Raw genomic sequence first — 18,934 nt, 5'->3', positions numbered from 1 at the left:
CCCCAAGTTTCACCCATTGTTCTTGTCAGTTCAAAGCACTCGAATCCAGTCCTATTTTTATTCCCAATTCCTTTAGCTCCAACCCATTTACTTTATACCTGAATCCCAACTTATTGCTATGACCTGCCCATATGATTAAGAATTTTATTTTCTTACTGAGTTTTTAGTTTGTGTTCATACTACCTGGTCACCCATGTAAGAAATGTCCAATTCTAATACATTTTTCACTTAAGATGTGAGCTGCTGAACTGCACAAGTTTACATCAGGATGCATACTTTGCTTAGGTAACAAGGCATTATGCTTCTGTTCTTGAGACAGTGCTACATTCTATTGAGATTTTTATGTTGGAGGTTTCCTTCGTGACAGTTATCTTTAGATGAAAGTACATTCTCATGATGTCCTGTTGGTGCATTGTGATTCACTGGGCTAGATTGATTAAGAAAGCGGCTTGTCCTAAAACGTGTTACATATTAGACAGTGTTAGTGGCCAGTATTTTGGAAGCTAGACGCTCAAGGACTGCAGAAATTATAAGAAATATGAAGCTATGTCCACTGTTGTAATGAAGCACCTACATAAAATTAGATGTGAGTTTCCTATTCCTCAAATCGTCTAATTGATTGTTCATTGGGCTCACTCAGCCAAAAGTAGAGAGAAACTTTGTACAGACATCATTAGTTTTTCTCCATTTAGAGATTAATCATGAAGAGCTCTGGCTCTTTAATTCTGTAATTTGTATATTTAATGGGCTGCTGCAGAATCTATGACAGTAATTAGCATAGCCTGAAAACTCATTAATACGCAACAACATGATTAATGCAGCATTAATGCAAACATGACTGAAGTTATTTGGGTTATGTAGTAAGAAGATTAAAGCTAAAATGTCCTGTTTGTTTTACCAGTAGTGAGTATAATAGGGTAACAAAAAAATAAAATTAAATAAAAACAGGTATCAAATTAGCTATTTTAAAATAGAAAAAAAATAGAACCGAATTCAAGTCAAGGTGATTTCCTTGTTCACATCACTTTAAACTTTAGCGCATAAGCTATATCCTCTATATTTGCATTTAGTCATTTATTCATAAATTTATCATTTCTAAATGTAAGTTCATTCATCCTTTTTAACCTAGTTAAACTTTTAGCAATATTAACCTAATGTTATTAGTCTTACATTAAAATAATCTTTAATTTAGGCTGATCTTTAACCAATACATTGCATACTTCTGTTTTAAACTAACAAATTTTATTGTCACGCCAAATAATGAAAATATCTATCACAACTTTTATAGAAGTTAAAAATTATCCCCCTTTCTCATATTATTCACTGTATGAGAGATCACTTTTATTTGAAAGGCAAAGTTACAGAGAGAAGGAGAGATACATTTTCCATCCACTGATTTAACTGTCCAAATTGCTGAAGCTAGACAGGTCCAAAGCCAAGATTCTGCAGTTTCTTCTGGGTCTCCCGTGAGGGTGGAGGGCCAAGGACTTGAGCCATCCTCTGCTGCTTTCCGAGGCCGTCAGCAGGGATCTGGACTGGAGGAGGAGCGTCCAGGGCTTGAAACTGTGCTCATAGGAGATGCTGGTCTCCCAGGAGGAGAATTCATGTACTACATCATGGCACTGGCTCCTTAATGTCTTAAATAGAAATGTTCAAATACTTTCTAGAGTATGATTAGCAAACCAAAATATTTTAATAATGTTATCAAATATGTTATATAACATATATAAAAATCAAAAAAATTATCTTTTAAAAATTATTCATTTTTATTGTAGAGTCAGATTTATACAGAGAAGGAGAGCATAGAGAAAGATCTTCCATCCCCAAGTGGCTGCAATGGATTGAGCTGAGCCGATCTGAAGCCAGGAGCCAGGAACCTCCCCTGGGTCTCCTACATAGGCATAGGGTCCCAAATCCTTGCTCTACCCTCCACTGCCTTCTTAGGCCATAAGCAGAGAGCAAGAAGGAAACTGGAGCAGCTGGCACATAAACTGATATCCATATGGGATCCCAGGGCATGCAGGGTGAGGCCTTTAACCACCAGGCTATTGTGCTGGACCCTATCTCTCTCTCTCTCTCTTTGTCATTTCATATATTTGTATTAAAGTTCCTTTCTCTGTCTATTTAACATAATATGCTTTAGCAATTACCCTAAACTTTAAATATCGTATTCCTCAACTTAGTGGCCAAATCTAAAGGATTTGTTTTATCTGAAACAAAATCTACCTTTTTAGGTTGCTTAACCTTGGAAGACAAAAATACATAAGCATCAGATTTCTTGTGCATATATGGTTCTAAGTGTATATTAGAGATGTGTTTATTTTTTTATATAAAATCAATTAAATTGAGGTTAAATATCTGGCTTCTGGTTAGATTTTGAGAAAGAAACATAAATCCATCATGGTATCTGCCTCTGGCATTAACTGTTCCTAAAGAAATCTAAGAATTCCAACAGATGTAAGCAAAGTGTCCCATGGAAAAAAACAAAACAAAACAAACAAACAAACAAAAACTTCTCACCTTTGCTTGATACCAAAGGGTAGCACTATTTGTATCAGGACTGTGGGACCAAAAGGTTTACTGACAAACTCGAAGATTTAGTTTGCTACAAGAAGAGCTTCCCTGAATGCAATGAAATGGCAAAAGTGCTCAGTTTTCTTGAAGTGGGCATCATGCCTACCTTTCCATAGAGTTACTTGAAAATGTAGTACACCAAATATTTCATTTATTTCAACTACAGCTTTCATTGACATTCCTATCAACGCAGTTAAATCGTGATTGAAATTTGCAGCAGCATACTTAAAATTTCTCTTGCTTTGGAAAACTAATCTTTATATTCCATATACTAGATTATCGAACTGATGAAAAGGACATCAACTAAATTCTGAAATATGCCAGTTATTTTTTAAAGTTTTAAGGGGAGTAACTAGGAGCAGAATAAGCACTGTTGGGTAAAATCATTTGCATTTAATGTTTTGTTTCAGCTCCATGGTTTTTAGTGTACCAGAAAACTATTTAATCAGACCATTTCCAAATTGAATAAATGGCTACTCAGTGATTCCTGGACACTTTCTTTGAATGGTTTTTGTAAAATCGATGTAATAAATGAAATGGAATGGAATCTGTTTTCCATTCGATATCTTTGCTTTTTTTCTCCAGTTATGTATAATGAGGGGACACATTTCTACAAGGGCCAGTCCTTTTCCTAAGAACACTAGGTAGACTCACGCCACAAGCAGCAGTGTTTTTGATCACTTGTTTAGAAATGAGACAATTTTGCTTTTTCTGAGTTAAATGCAGCCAGACCTTTAAGTGTATGTGAGATGTTCTTTCTTCTTCTGTAGATGTAATCCAAAGGGCAGGTGAACTTAGTGCGTTCAATAGCAGTAACAGACAGCAAATCCTAAGAGCCAAATGTGACGTGATAGCTGCATTGGAGTTTGGGGACATACTCATGCGGCTGTGGTTTGAAGCCTCTCAATCCCATGTCTTGGAGGTGAGGGTGAGGACCAGGCAGCTGCTTTTTATTTATCACGTCAAGAGGTATGTTAACCTGGTGACTTGGGTAGGGCATGTGGTAAATTTTTTTTCATCCTATGTATTCTGGTTTCAAATTTCTTCTGCATAAGTGAGTAATATATTTAAGTAATTTCTGAGAAGCTATAATTATATAAATTAAAACATTGAAAAGTGTATAAATAGGCTTGTCTGCTCAAAGACAAAATATTTCTGATTTTTATAAAGTAAGTTTGACAGATCTTGTGCAATGGTTCAGTGAATGCAATCTTCACCTTGCATGCACTAGGATCCCACATGGGCACTGGTTCGTGTCCTGGTTGCCCCAAATACCCCACTTTCCCCACTTGTACCTGTGTGGGAGACCCAGAAGAAGCTCCTGGCTTCTGATCAGCTCAGTTCCAGCTGTTGCTGTCATGTGGAGAACGAGACAGATCAGTCCCTGTGTCTCTCCTTCTCTTTGAAATCTGCCTTTCCAATGGAAGTAAAACAAATGGAAAAGCAAGCCTGGCTTTATTTCTATTGAACTGAATCTAAAAATTTAATGTTATGCTATTAAAATATCAACAATTAATAATCTAATCCAAATACGTGTTTTAATATGCAAATCTGTTATTTGTAATTTTCACTTGATATGAATCAAGTAAAATGGAATTATTTTGCAGTTCAATGGACTGCATGTAACAGTCCACTTTTTGGCAATAAGGGTTATGTGCAATTTTAAGTGCTACTACAACAATGGTAGGATTTACTGTCTTATTCATCAGGGTATTTACAAAGTATTTGGAGCTGAGCTTTGCTGTCTGCAGTGTTTTGGCTATCTTTGGTTTACAAGGGGAAGACCAGTGCACTTTACTTAAACATCCTTTTTCTCTAGAGGGGTTCCTGAAATACCATTTTACTAAAAGACTTACTCTTTACCATATATTCCAAATATAAGGAGATTCTAGATAGCTAAAGGCTTTGCAACCCTTCTTTGTCAAGAAAGATAAAGGCATCAGGGCATGGGATTAGAATGGCCACTGGCCTAGTTATTCCTTTGGTGAAGAAAATCAGAATCAGTAAACTCTCAGGGTCATCCCATTCTTTATTTAGGTGCAAAGGAATATGACATCACTCTGCTGCATTGGAAACTCAACACAGGACCAAATGTTGATCTACAGGAAGCTCCTACCCCTTGAAATTTTGTGTGTTAATTGTGTTTGAATGTTGATATTTTATGCATTTCCTTAATTTTTTAAATCTCCTTATACATAAAAAGTATAAGTTTTCAGTATATAAGAAATCCTGGCGTGACTGTAATAGTATGCTTGAAAATGGGGCAGACAATTTGGATTCAACAATGGTATATAATTTTTAAGTGGAACAAGGGTAGTTGTCTTTCTTTTATTCAATTTCTGAAACACTGAGTTGCTTAAAAGGAATCACAGAGAGTTTGATTTTCATTCAATTGTTTAGAATCTACCGAGGTTACCAGAGAGAGAGAGAGCTTTGCTATAAAACCCACAAAGTGGGTTGTTTTTGACTGTCAAATCCTGAGACTCCACATGCAAGCCACAGAAATTATTCTAAGCTCAAGGGCCTTCAAAAATACATTAATGCTGCAAGTTAGTTGAATTGTTTTTTTAATAAGAATTATTTTATAAACCAAAGTATTTTCAAATAAATTTTAAAATATTTCTATATTTGAATGGGAGGATATAGTGTGTGGGAGATAGAGAGAGAGAGAGAGAGAGTATCTGCTTAGTTAGCTTACTTTCACTGGTTTATTTGTCAAATGCTTGCAACAGCTGATACTGGCTACTCAGTCTGGCTCTCCCTTCTGAAACACAGAAATGCAGTTACTTGACCCATCACTATGCCTTTCAGAAAATGCCTTAGAAAGGAGCTAATCAGAAAAAAGAGCCATGTATTGTGTCTGGGTTCTCTGACATGGCATAGAGAGATATTTACTAGCATCTTAACTACTAACCACATTTCCAGATATAGTTTTGAAATCCATGGAATACATTTAATTTCATAAGATACATATATTATGTATACGTATGTACAAACATATGTAAATGTGCAACTACAAACCAGGGTTATGTGTGCCTGTGTGTCTCTATTTGTATGTGGGACTCTCCCTGATCCTGTATTTTCCCTAGTGGTATAAGACATAAAACCAGAACTAATGAGTCTGACACATGTATGTCAAGTTTATTTTTAAAGATTTGGTAGAAACAGCAAATCATGATAAACATGCCCTTTTATTAAATGTACTTTCATTAAATTTTTTCTTTAAAGGTTTCACTTGTTAATGTTGCTTTTTAAAAATACTGGCATTTTGCAAGGTAACAGGGTGAAATATTGCAAAAAAACCACAAAATGCATCGAGAATTATCTATTTTTTGCTTTATAAAATAGGCAAAAATATTTGAGAGGCTATAATTCATACTACACTTAAATTATGATGAAATTAAAAGCATCCCACCCACCCAAATTCTATAATGACTCATAACTTCAAGACCAAAAGAAGGGCCACTGCATTTTATGTCATGATTTTAAGACCAAAAGAAGGGTCAGTACAGTGGTTTAGTAGGCTAATCCTCCACCTTGTAGTGCCAGCATCCCATTCACAGTTTTTAATTGATTTTGTTAACTGTAAGCAATAAAAGTTTTGTTATATGTTTTCAGGGCCTATGAGCCATAAATAGTCTATGAATGGAGACATGCATAGCTCCCCCTAATGTTAGTCAACTAAAAAGAAAAATAAAAAACTATTCCAACTTAGAAACTTGTTTACATAATTAAAATTAAGCAATACAGCCAAAACTGCTTCTACAAGAAGCTGAAATTTTGTATTGCTTGAATGTACTCAGTAGGCAGTTTGAAGCCCATTGCCAAATGATTGCATTGAGTGGAATGAAACTGAAGGGATAATTGTTAATAATGTCATAAGATACCGGAAAATACCTGGGCAACAGAGAACATTTTAATTTTGTGTAATAATTTTCTTTTAAATACCAGTTGCCACATTAAATACCAGAAACCACATTCTGTATACTCTGATTAATTTCCCCCCAAAATTGATCACAACCATTGTATTGGTCTCTTTTGTGTGTTGTTTTTCAGCAGTCATCTGTAATCTTCAACCAATTATATCTGATAGCCTGATAAAGCATTTCTCTCTCTTGTAGATTTCTTTGAAGTAATTGTCATATCTTTCAAATTTCACCCTTGGAATTTTCTATGGAATAGAATTCAAATAGCAGAGTTTCTGTCAGGGGTAAGCCACTCTTTCCTCAGGCTGTGCTTATTTATTTCATGTGGTCTCTAGCAGGATTTGACAAATGTGTTGTCTGTCGTGTCTTTAGCAGTAAGATCAATGGATTCGGCTAATGTATCTGAAGGCAAGTTTAGTATAACACCAGATTCTGATACCTTTCATCAGCCTCTCAGCGTTTTGGTTTGATACGTCCTTCGAAAATACAAAGGGGGGAACCAGGCAGATTGCAAAAGCTGATAGTTTAAAAAATCAACAGCAAAGTGTCTGTTGGTAGACTTTGGGGAAAGTGACTTCAACTCTAATTCCTTTGTTCTGTGGACGTTCATTTATGTCTGTCTCTTGGTACCCTGTAATGCCCTTCACTTCACTGTCTACCTATAAATTATAATTCATCCTTCTCCATCTAGCATGATTGTCAGAGATTCTATGGATTTCCCTCATGATGGAGTTAATTTTTTTGCTATATTTAAACACCTGTAAATTATATGTATATTTTTGACTGGATTTTTAGTTAAGTGCAAGTTTCATATACCTGGGACTCTTACTAATTTATAAGTTTTCTGAGAATGGTTTTTGTGCCTTTTCTATTAAATGATAGTCATTGAAACTAAATCCAAAACTGAAAATGTTTTATTCTTTACATATGTAAATGGAAAGTACATGCTGGATTACAAATCAGTGCTTATAAGTTTCTAAGGATTGAACTCCTATAACAAATTCCATGAACATAAAAAAATTAAATAGAAAGTTGATGTAAGAATGGATCGGAAAATTTCTAAATATTTTGGGTTAAACCACATATTTTAAAATCAACAATGGAACTTATAGAAATGAAAAAGTTAAAAATTAAAAATGTTGAAGTGGATTCTCAGCAGGCAAATAAAATGATGCTTTCAGGGAAAAGCCATATTGAATGACTCTCTTAGAAGATAAATTTCAAGCTTTTCCAACTTCTTCATGACACAAGTCAGAAGGAACATATTAAACTCAAAATAATAAAAATAAGAAAATAAGTAAGACACGATTAGATATCAATGGAATGGAAGCAGACAACAAATCCTGGAAATGTTTTACAGGAGTCACAGGTATGAAGAGATGGAGCCTGGAAAAGAAACCCATCATCCAAATGATTACATTGAGTGGGGATGAAATGGAAGGGGTAGTTGATAATGACATCAAGAGGTTTCAGAAGATAAATAGGAATAGAATGCTTTATTTTTTATGTACAGATTTTCCTTTAAATATCAGGAGTTATCTAAAAGACATATGTTGAACTCATTTTTGGAAAAGTCTATTAAATGATTTACCACAGTAGTATAGAAATTGGCAGAGCAAAATATTCCTTTAATAGATCTGGAAAGCATTTTATAAAATTACTCAACATGAGAACTTTCTTCAAACCAAGAATGGAGAAACTCCATTTAAATTACAGCTGCAAATGTCTGACAGCTAGTGTACATAATCATGATAATAAAATCATGCATTCCTTCAGATTTTACTGGCACTCTTAAATGTAATAAAGAAAAATCTGTGTTTGATGCAACTTTGGTAGTAAAAGTTTTTAACTGTCCACTGAAAATTAGCAGGATAAAGGAGCTCATAAAGATGGTAGAAGATCATTGTAAAGGAAATCAATAAAATCTGTGAGGAATAAATAATTTTAAAGTTGATTTCATTGAATCTCAAAGATGTAATATTTGAAAATGAAGTTAATAAAATAAATGAAAAAAAAATTACATACCCAATACTATGAATCAAACTTCCAGAATGAAAAATCTAACAAAGTACTATATGTATTGATGATGAATGTTATTAAACTGGTCAGTTTTCTCAAATCAGTCTCTGCATGTAATATGTGTACATCAAAGTACTTGCCAATGTTTTGCTTTTTTCTTTAAATTCCAACTTGATTGCACAAGGTGGAAGAATATACAATATGTCCAGTCTATCCCAAATAATATAAAATTATTTAGAAATTGACTTAGGTATTTGATTTCAAGATTGCACTTGATTTCAAAATTTTAAAGAAAGCCACATACAAAAAAAAACAAGCTTATATAGTATTTTCTGTAGAACAGGTAAGCTTATGAAAATAAAGTATATTTCTGATATTAATTACTGTTACCAAGTTGATGCAACTTTATGAGGAAATTTTATTTCCCCCAAGTAAAAAATATATACAGTCTGAAAATAAATGAAGTTTGATCCTCCTTAGACTGTATAAATTAATCTGAAATGGGATTGTAGACCCAAAACTAATAAGCTAAATTACAAAACCCTAGAATAAAAATGATGCAAAATATATGTTGATTCTCTTGTCCTGGTAGAAACTTCCAAGACAGGAATCCAAAAACAAAACAAACACTAATAAAGATTGAATTAGCCTGCAGAAAATAAAGAAAAAAGGAGACATTAGTGAAAGAAATAGTAAATTCTCCTACATCAAATAATGCTAATAAAATGAAAAGGCAAACCAAGAATTGGCTATGTGTATGCCTAATTCTGTAAGAAAACGTCAAGCAGTTGCCCTCAGTTTGCATGTCATGAACAATATATGAGTTCCAGTTGCATCATTTGTCCACAGAACTTGGTGTGTGTAACTTGAGCTGCTTTCCAGGTGTGGGGAGACTTCTCTGTGCATCATGAATATGCAATTCTATGATAACTCATTAGACTGAGCTTTCTCAGGAGCCTTGTTTTATTTGAACATACTTCATTTGCAAAATAACTTGTTCAGATGTTTTTTCTTTCTCTCTGCCTTCTTTTTTGTCTGTTATTTGTGTACTAAATTTTGAGATTTCTCTGTATATTCCAATACATGTGCTGAGATTTTGAATTTCATTCTGGGAGTGACTGATTTTCAGACAATGATTGTATCTGATTTCTGCCATAGTCAGACCCTCGCTTCCTCTTCAATTTTACATGCTGCTATTTAAGTTTATTATGGCATTGTAGGTATAGACAAACATAGAAAATATAGTATCATATTGAGAAGACACACTCAGATGTGCTACGAGGATTTGTCCTTTTTCTGGGGAACAGAGATACTTCACAGTAGTCTAGTATCCATCATGCAATTCAATTTATACAGTACGTGTATATACTTGTGTATATGTGTACATACTTGCCTATATATTTATTTGTATTTTGCATGAATGTTTCCTTACTGCAAAGAGAATATGTGTTTTTTGTTTGTTATTGGCTTATTTCACCAAACCTAATGATCTCTAATTGGGGTGATTTTATTACAAATAATCTAATTTTATTCTTTTTGATGACTGGGTAGTATTCCATATAGATATACCATAGTTTTTGTTTGTTTGTTTGTTTGTTCTTTTTTTTTTTAATCCATTTCTCCTTCAGTGGGCTTCAGGGTTGTTTTTATGTTTTCAGTGTTGTGGAATGTGCTAGTATGAACACAGGTATGCGTGATGCTTTCTCATGTTCCTTTTTTTTTCTTTATTTATATAGATTCACAGGAGAAGGATAGCTGGGTCATATGCTAGATCCGTTTTCAGTTGGTTTCCTTTTTGATCAGTTAGTTTCTTTCATAATGTAGAAATATTCGTATTAGGCTATCGTCATGGTCCTATGAAACACTAAAGCTTTAAAGGTTAAAAGGAAAAAAAAAGTATATGCTAGAAGAAAATGTTAGATTTTTCTTTTCAATATTTTGTGAGTTGGGAAATATTTTATAATTTACAAATAACCTAATGAAGAAGTTAAAGATACTATCTGAAAATTTTTAATATGTTACTTTAGCCTGTAGGAGCATGGATAAAACAGCAGACAGAATATCTTTCTCTCTATAGCTCCTTCTCTCTGTAAATCTGCCTTTCCAAAAAAATATATAGTTATATATTTATTTAAACATTTAAAAGATTATATATTTAAAATATCCCTAGACAGAAGGTCAATATCTGATTATTTAACAAACATGAGGACTTAGAAAATATATTCATATAAATTTTACCATTAGCAATAATGCAAAAATAAATTCTATTAACAATAATATTAAAATAGCACTAAATTCTCATTTTTGAAAAATCAGATTATGAAATGAAGAGATTTCAATTATGAGCCAATGGGGAAATAGACATACCATGGAAGAGCATTTCAACCAGTAATTAAAAAAATTTTTTTTAAAGATTTATTTTTATTATTTTTTATTGGAAAGGCGGATATACAGAGAGGAGAGACAGAGAGGAAGATATTCCATCCGATGATTCACTCCCCAAGTGAGAGCAACGGCCGATGCTATGCCGGTCCGAAGCCAGGAGCCTCTTCCGGGTCTCCCACGCGGGTGTAGGGTCCCAAAGCTTTGGGCCGTCCTCTGCTGCTTTCCCGGGCCACAGGCAGGGAGCTGGAAGGGAAGCGGGGCTGCTGGGATTAGAACCGGCGCCCATATGGAATCCTGGGCATGCAAGGTGAGGACCTTAGCCACTTGCGCCACTGCACCGGGCCCAATTTAAATAATTTTAAATGAGAGGTAAAGCATGAGAGACAGATAGCTCCCTTGTACTGATTCCTTTCCCGCATAGCAGAAACAGCCAGATCTAGACCAGGACCTGTGCTATGCGCCAGAAACGCCATCTGCATCTCCCACATGGTTAGCCCAAGTCCAACAAGGTAAACTGCCCCTTGCTGCTTTCTAGGGTGTAGGTCAGGAGGCCGGAGTCAGGCAGAACTAGGACCCCATCAAACTCTGCTGCGTGATGGGAGTGTTCCAGTAAAGTTCTCTATTGTTAAGCCAAATGATTCCCCAGTTGTTATTCCTTGAAGGGTAACATGACAAGGTCTATGAAGTGTTTAAATCTTATTAACATCTTAGAATCAAAAATTATGCATGAGTGAATCTTTATAGTAATATTCCTTTTAATAAGAAACAACTAAAATATTTTGCATATTATACAAAGCATCTAATATATTTGATAACATGTATCTGATATCTTTATTTCATTTTCTGTTACCTTTTAAAATCTTTTTGTGAGTATATATCAATGATGTATTTGCCTATCTTATGTATTTTTTGTAACTTTAGCCATTCTGGTTGATTATATGTGTTTCTTTAAATTTTGTTTTGTATTTGATAGCTAATGATGATGTATCTTCTTTATTTGTTTATTTTAGTCAGATTTTTGTATTTTAAATATTTTTATCTATTTTGGTTGCTTTTTCAACTTTTTGTTTTTCTGTATAATAGTTGCTAATTCAAAGGTGATTTTATTACCTCTTCCTATTATCTTAAATTTTTTCGTCTACTTTTTAAGAACTCTGATTATTTAATAGTCCTACAAGTATATTATTTGTGATTAAATTTTAAACTTGTAGATTTACAAGAAAGATAGTTCCAAGCAGCAGTTGAAGTTGAGGATTATTAAAATCTTAGGCCATGCATTTCATAATCTCCGTGTGACCATGACCCAAAGTAGTAGCCCCAGGTCTGCATTTTCGGAGAGGTAGAATTCAGAGTGAAACCCAGGCACTCCCACTATGGAACCCCATTGTTCCGCTGGTTACAGCAAATGCCCGTTATACAAATACACAAAACGGAAAATGTTCTGGCACTGCTTGGCTCTAGTCAAAAAGCCGTGTTGGGCACAGGATGAAGCAAATTGCTAAAGCCAGGAAAGACAGGGGTTCAACTCAGTTCCACAGAGGCATTTAGATTGTATGTGCTCAATACCCTTCTCAGAGTTGAAGCTAAGTCAGTAGATGAGAGTCAGACATAAATGGTCGCTTTTTAATAGGAAAAGAGGGTGTTAATGATGTGAAAAACTGTACATTTTAACACTTGCCTCATAGTAAATTCAGTAACATTTGTGTAAAGTAATTTAAACAGATATCAAAAATTGTCACATTTTAATCCATCCACTTATGAATTTAGATCATTAGAAACTGGTTGTAAGATTTAAGCATTTGGCTCAACAGATAGGATTTAATCTATGCTCATAGCAATAATTGTCAAGAACATGTTTCAATAAAGGTGCATTTTTACTTTTTTCATGCTGCTCACACAAAAAGAAATAACAACATATTATTATCTTTCAAAAATAACGAGAAAACTGGCATGATCAAGTTATTCTGAAAACTTGGGGGCAGTCTACTATGCAGCCTCAAGTCCAGGTGTCCTATAGTATATTAACTCCTCCTTTTTCTTCAAGAAACATTCCTTTATCAGTGAACGTTGTTGTGTGGTAGGGGCCTTCTGGGAATATGGGGTGAGGAAGCCTTCCTAGGAAAAAGAAAAGACCTTCCCTGAAGTAGGGAACCTGGCAATTTCAACTTGTTACCCTCCTCTCCTCTCCGCTTTCAAGATTTGTTTATTTTTAGTTGAAAAGAAGATTTAGAGAGAGGAGAGACCAAGATCTAACCATTGGTTCTTTTCCTAAATGACTACAATAACTGCAGCTGTCTGATCCCAAGCTAGGAGCTAGGACCTTATTCTGAGTCTCTCACATCGGTGCAGGGTCCCCAGGTTTTGGACCACCCACTGATTTCTTAGGCCACAACACGGAGCTGGATGAAGCGTTGAGCAGCCAGAATAGGAACCAATGTTCAAATGGGAGGTCAGTACTTGCAGGATGCAGAATCAGCTGATGGGACCATTGTTGGAGCCTCTCAAACTGTTTTCTCTCTCAATTTGTATTGCTGTGACAATTTCTGTATGTGCTTGCTCATACACAATGCTGCAGTGCCAGTCAAAATGCAGCATATCACATATTGGTAGAAAAAGTTCCAAGAATTGCAAGGGAAGGCAAGAAAGAGCAATGTGCCCTCATGGGTAACTATGCATGTATTTGCATCCCTATAGCATTCTATAACCACTCTCCAGCAGCCCCACAACATTAGAGCACTCAGTCACAATGTGTGTTGCCATATGTGATGGAGAGCGAGACTGGAAGTGTACAATGGGATGCCCCTCTTTACGTGGGACTCAGATGGGATATAAATCTTCTGAGCTGGTACTCCCATGGAAGTAAACTGCTTCCTGCTAATGCTTGGTTGATGTCCCATCTGTCTGGGTGAGAATTAAGAGAACTAAGGTTGTATTTTAGTTCCACTAACAGGGAGTTTCTTTGCCACATAAAAGTAAGCTTAAAAGCTAAATGTGTTTGAAAAACAAATGCACTTTTATATTCTTTGCAAAGAATATAAAATATTCTTGGGGCCAGTGCTTTGGCATGGTAGACTTGATCTCGGCCTGTGGTGCTAGCATCCAAAATGGGGTGCTGGATCATGTCCTGGCTGTCCCTCTTCTGATTCAGCTCCTTGCTTATGACCTGGCAAAGCAGTGGAGGGTAGTTCAAGTGCTTGGTCCCTTGTGCCAGAGCAAGCCCCTTGCTCCTGGCTTCAGATCTGCTCAGCTCTGGCCATTGCAGCTTCTGGGGAGTGAACTAGCTGATAGAAGACTGTCTATCTTTCTCTTTCTGTCTCTTTCTCTCTCTCTCTCCCCCCCTCCCTCTCACTGTTTTTCTAGGGCTCTCTCTATCTCCTTTTCTCTTTGTATCTGCACTTCAAAACAATTTTAAAGTAAAGAATTCTTATGTTACACTTGGCTAACTATTTCAATAGTTACATACTCATTTTCAAACAAGCAATTGTTTTCTCAGATGAAGTAATTACAACAGACCTCACCCAAATCTTTGCTTTTACTCTCCTCTGTACTGCTGCATAGATGCTTCTCAATACCCTAAAAGAAAGATTTACTGTATTCCTGTACTGAAACATGGCTACTTTTGTGCTATAACTTTAAGTAAGCTAACTTAATAATTTTATTTCTATTTATATTTTAATTAGTTTTAATTCAATAAAATTTTGTAAATAATTCTAAGAATATGATTCTTCCTCCCTCAGTTCTTCCCCTCTCTCCTCACTCTTCTTCCTGCTCCATTTCTTTTTCTTTTTTTTTTTAGTAATTTTTGGGATGACACCTTTTAAATTTATACTACAGTAAAAAGGCTAATGCTTCACCAAATAAGAAGTTCAACAAGCAAAAAACAAAAATATTATAGTTTGGTGGGATAGAGAGAATGGCTGTAAACAAATTTAGAATGGAAAATGATCGAATGGAAAAATGATGATTTTACCACCAAATGTTAAAGTAATAATGGATACTTTAAAAGCAAAGATGCAATTGCTATATCAGATTTATTTAAGTGCTTTACACCCATACCCTTATGATCTGTTCCTTCAATATAGTATCCTCTGGACACCGGCCATTTGCTCAGTTGAAAAAGATTATTATTCCAACTCCATTAACTTTATTTCCATTCTGATTATTATGGGTGCATAGGAAGTATTGATATAGTTAACTAACATTGTCTTCTTAAATTTATTCTTTTTAGGTTTCTATTATACAATATTATTTTATTCTAAATTGTCTTTTGCCTATATTTTTCATTTTCTTAAATATGGACACTTGGCCCCAAAGTTTTTTTTCTTTATTTTTCTACATTTATCTCTTTCATCTGAATTCTTGGTAGGTGATAACCAATTTACTCTTCTAATTTCATGTTACCTTCTGAAATGTAGTTTCTTATTTCCAAATGATAGGACTCTAGATTCTTAACATGAATACAATATGCTAAAATTGAACTTTAGCTCCAAAACTTTCTTCTTTATCTGACATTTCCAGCTCTGCGATTAATGCAGCCTTTCCCCCAGTAATTGGTAAAAAGATTGCTCCCCATCATCACCTCGGATCAACATGTCTTAATGAGTCTCTTCTGAAATGTGCAGAGCCCACTCTTTCAATCAATTTAGTTACTTGTTTGTCCTTAATTAAAATCCTTATTATCCTATTTCCCAAAAGCACAGCGATCTCCTCTCTTGTTTCTCTGTAGCTAAATTATCTGAATCTTCCATATGTCCCACCAGTAGTTGTGGTGCCCTAACCCTGACTTTGAACATCCTATTTCTGTCTTCCACCTGATTTTTAAATGTCTTCCTTTTACTTACCTATAGGATGCATTTCAGACGGGTGTCTCAGGCTTTTCAGTTCTGCTTATTAGGAGAGATGAGAGAATTAAAGTCAGTAGCTTTAATTAGTTGGAACAAACAATCTTGCTGTATGGAGTAGGAGGAGTGGCAGAAAGGACAAAGCACTAAATCTAACAGTGGGAACATACCATCCAACCAGAAAAGAAAAAGAAAAGGAATATATGCAGCCATGAGATATCAAGATGGCAGGAACAATGTTTTGTTTTAATAACTGGGGGTATACATGAAGCCAAGAAAGCCAGAACAATTTTGAGTTGTTTTCTTTGGATAGCTTGAAGCCTATAATCTGATCTTCCCTTTGCTGATACAAAATAAACTTCATTCTTAGTATGTAGCTGGTCCTTATTCCTTATCTGCAGATTTCACAATCTCAGATCAAAACTGTTTTTTAATGGTGATTAATTTGTTTCTCCTATTTAATACAATGTAAGACCTTTGGTTGTTGCATTTTACTGAATGTCTATAGCTTTTCTTTTGTCATTATTCCATAAAAAATACAGTGTAACAGTTATTTGCATTTCATTAAGTATCATAAGCAATTTAGAGGTGATTTAAGGTATAAGTTAAGCAATATGTATAAACAAATGGTATAACATTTTACAAAAGTGTATCCTCAGATTTAGGTATCTGCAAGGTTTTCAGGAACAAGTCTTCTGTCCCTGAGGGATGACAGGGACAGAAAAACAGGGACAGAAAAACAACTTCATTTCCTATCTTTGTCTTCAACATGAGCTTGAAAGATTGCTAGATTGTATGTGGCATATGGACTCAGACATGGCTTTTCCAATTTCTCTAGGATACCTAATTCCCCTCTTTCAATCAGGATTCCCATAGTAGTTTGTGCACTTCTAGTTCTCTGTGTGGTTTCTCCATAGATCATCCTTCATACAGATTGAAAACAAGCACTATATATCTGTAATCCCTGGATGTGAAGTGGAGCAATCGGGACATGAACCGGCACCCATATGGAATCCTGGCAGAGGCAAAGCGAGGATTTTGCCAATAAGGCTGCTGTGCCAGGCCCAATTCCAGTAAAAACGCCCAGTTATTGATTTTCACATGAGTTCTTGTGCTCATAATCAAACCTCACCATATAATTTGTCCATTAAGATATTGATATTGTTTAAATTCCCATTAAAACAGGAAACTTGGGCTTGTACCTCTTAAGTGTCTTTTCCAATTTCAATACATTAAGAAAATAACTTCCACCCTGACAGAATTCTATGGTGTGTGTGGGCAGTCAGGCCTGTTAGCATGAGAAGGGGTGTGTGGGACTGCCACGTGTTGGCCCTGATACTTGGGCTGGACACTTGTATGCGAGGAGAGTAATGTCTGCCCAGTTCAGTGAAGGGCCAATGGAGACTCTAAACTTCTCAAGGCTGCCAGCTGTTTGGTTGTAGGATGGTATTTCAGGAAGTATTTCTCCTGAGGTATTCCGTGGCAATATTTCTCAATTTGTTCCTGGATTGGTTCTTTAAAATTCTTGAGTATTTTTTAACAAGTTGCCCTATGTTTCCTTTGCTCTAGTCAAAACTCATCTATTATTGTGACCTATGATAATGTTTTCAAAGTATCTAATTGGGATGTCAACGTATCTTTTTAGGTGGATGAGAGTCGTGTTCATTTAAACTTTATGATCTGTTGATTAGCAGGTGTAAAGGTCTAAGTTTCCAAGTAATAGTTGGCATGTAAAATGGGATATACTTAAAATCAGATGGCTGGGACCATTCATGTGCATTGCTTTGTAAACTTTCCTGACTGCACTCACTGTGTCATAAATAATAATGAAAGTAAATCTACATTTATCTGAAAGAATCAACAAAACCCTAGCACTTAGTTGCTGATTGCATTTGTGTCGGCAGGCATCAAGGCCAGCTTCCGAACAAGGGTGCCTGAAGGTTTGATTATCTTTGCAGCATCGCCTGGAAGCCAGGAAGAGTATTTTGCACTTCAGTTAAAGAATGGACGACCTTATTTTCTTTTTGATCCCCAGGTAAATGAACAGTCATGTAAGTTCGTATTTTTAGCAGGTACTGGGTACTGAAGTAAGAGCTGGTGCTTTCCCATTGTGTTCATCAAAAACATATCATGTAGCTTCTATCATTATCCCCACTTTACTAAGGCAGAAAGTGAAACTTAAAAACTAATATGACTGGCCCCTATGTACCACAACAGAAACTAACATTCAAACACAATAGTCTGAGAATGTATGCACTTGATAATGTGTAATTTGGTTAAAAAAAATATTAAAACTTTGAAATGTGTTGATTTTGGCTTCTTCCGAGAGCAAAGATAGTGTCTTTCCCCTCCACTGTATTTTTTTCATTCTTCCTTTCTTTCTGATTTTGAGCAGTAACTCCTTAAAGTTCTGTTAGGTACTGTTGAGCTGGATGTTATGTAGTACAGTTGTTTGGAATTTAATATGCCTGTGTCTGTCAAATAATCTGGAATAATATAAACAATTGAAAATACTCATGAATGTTATGAAAGAGAAGTATGGGAAATTCTGTATTAGAGGGGCATGCTTCTTTTCAGTGTATCTTTGAAAATGTGACATTCAACTGTGTTGTAGGCAATTTGGAAAAGTTGATCAAGACAAAAGCAAACGTCCTGATAGTAAATGCATGTGTTTGAGGCAGGACAATAAAAGTACTGACAGCTATTGAGGAGAAGGAACTGGCAAAACAGTTTCCCAGCCAAAATAAGTGTAAATGTTTAATATCAGAGGTAGACAGATGCATGGTATAATGAATACATTGAGATCAATACATTATGGCTGGAATGGAGACACCAAAGGAAAAGTGTGAACTTGAAAAGCGAGGTGGAGACCACTGATTTATTGCACTGTATGGAAATACATGGTTTTGAACTTTTTTGAAAGGCATTGAAAAGCCATCAAATATGTGTCTTTATTTCAATTAACTTGTATGAATGAGTAGTTGATATTAGATATTTCATTGGACTTGTAATTTAGAAGAAAGCCTAAGTACAAGGTTTTACTTTCCATTTCCTTGTCCTTAGCTAAAACCTGATGAAAGTCATGAAATATGCTTGTAAAAATGCTTCATGTTATCTGGTAAAGCAGCCACAACTCTACTTAACCTACATATAGAATAATGGTTTAAGACTCTAGGTGAAGTTCATATC

The 18,934-nt window shown here is 35.2% G+C and overlaps 1 protein-coding gene across 1 annotated transcript in view; it reads left to right on the top strand.

The window, feature by feature from the left end:
- The window catches only part of USH2A (usherin), a 617,249-nt gene that overhangs the window by 214,638 nt on the left and 383,677 nt on the right, over positions 1 to 18,934 (top strand). Inside the window, exon 21 of the mRNA XM_040985311.1 lies at positions 17,650 to 17,780. Coding sequence (XP_040841245.1) covers positions 17,650 to 17,780 — 131 coding nt within the window. The remainder of the gene's footprint in view (positions 1 to 17,649; positions 17,781 to 18,934) is intronic.

Source organism: Ochotona curzoniae, unplaced genomic scaffold (genome assembly GCF_017591425.1).
Source record: "Ochotona curzoniae isolate NIBS_2020 unplaced genomic scaffold, NIBS_Ocur_1.0 contig_430, whole genome shotgun sequence".
In the NCBI taxonomy this organism is placed as follows: Eukaryota; Metazoa; Chordata; class Mammalia; order Lagomorpha; family Ochotonidae; genus Ochotona; species Ochotona curzoniae.
Note: the sequence above shows the minus strand (reverse complement) of the source record. Positions and strands in the feature narration are given on the sequence as shown.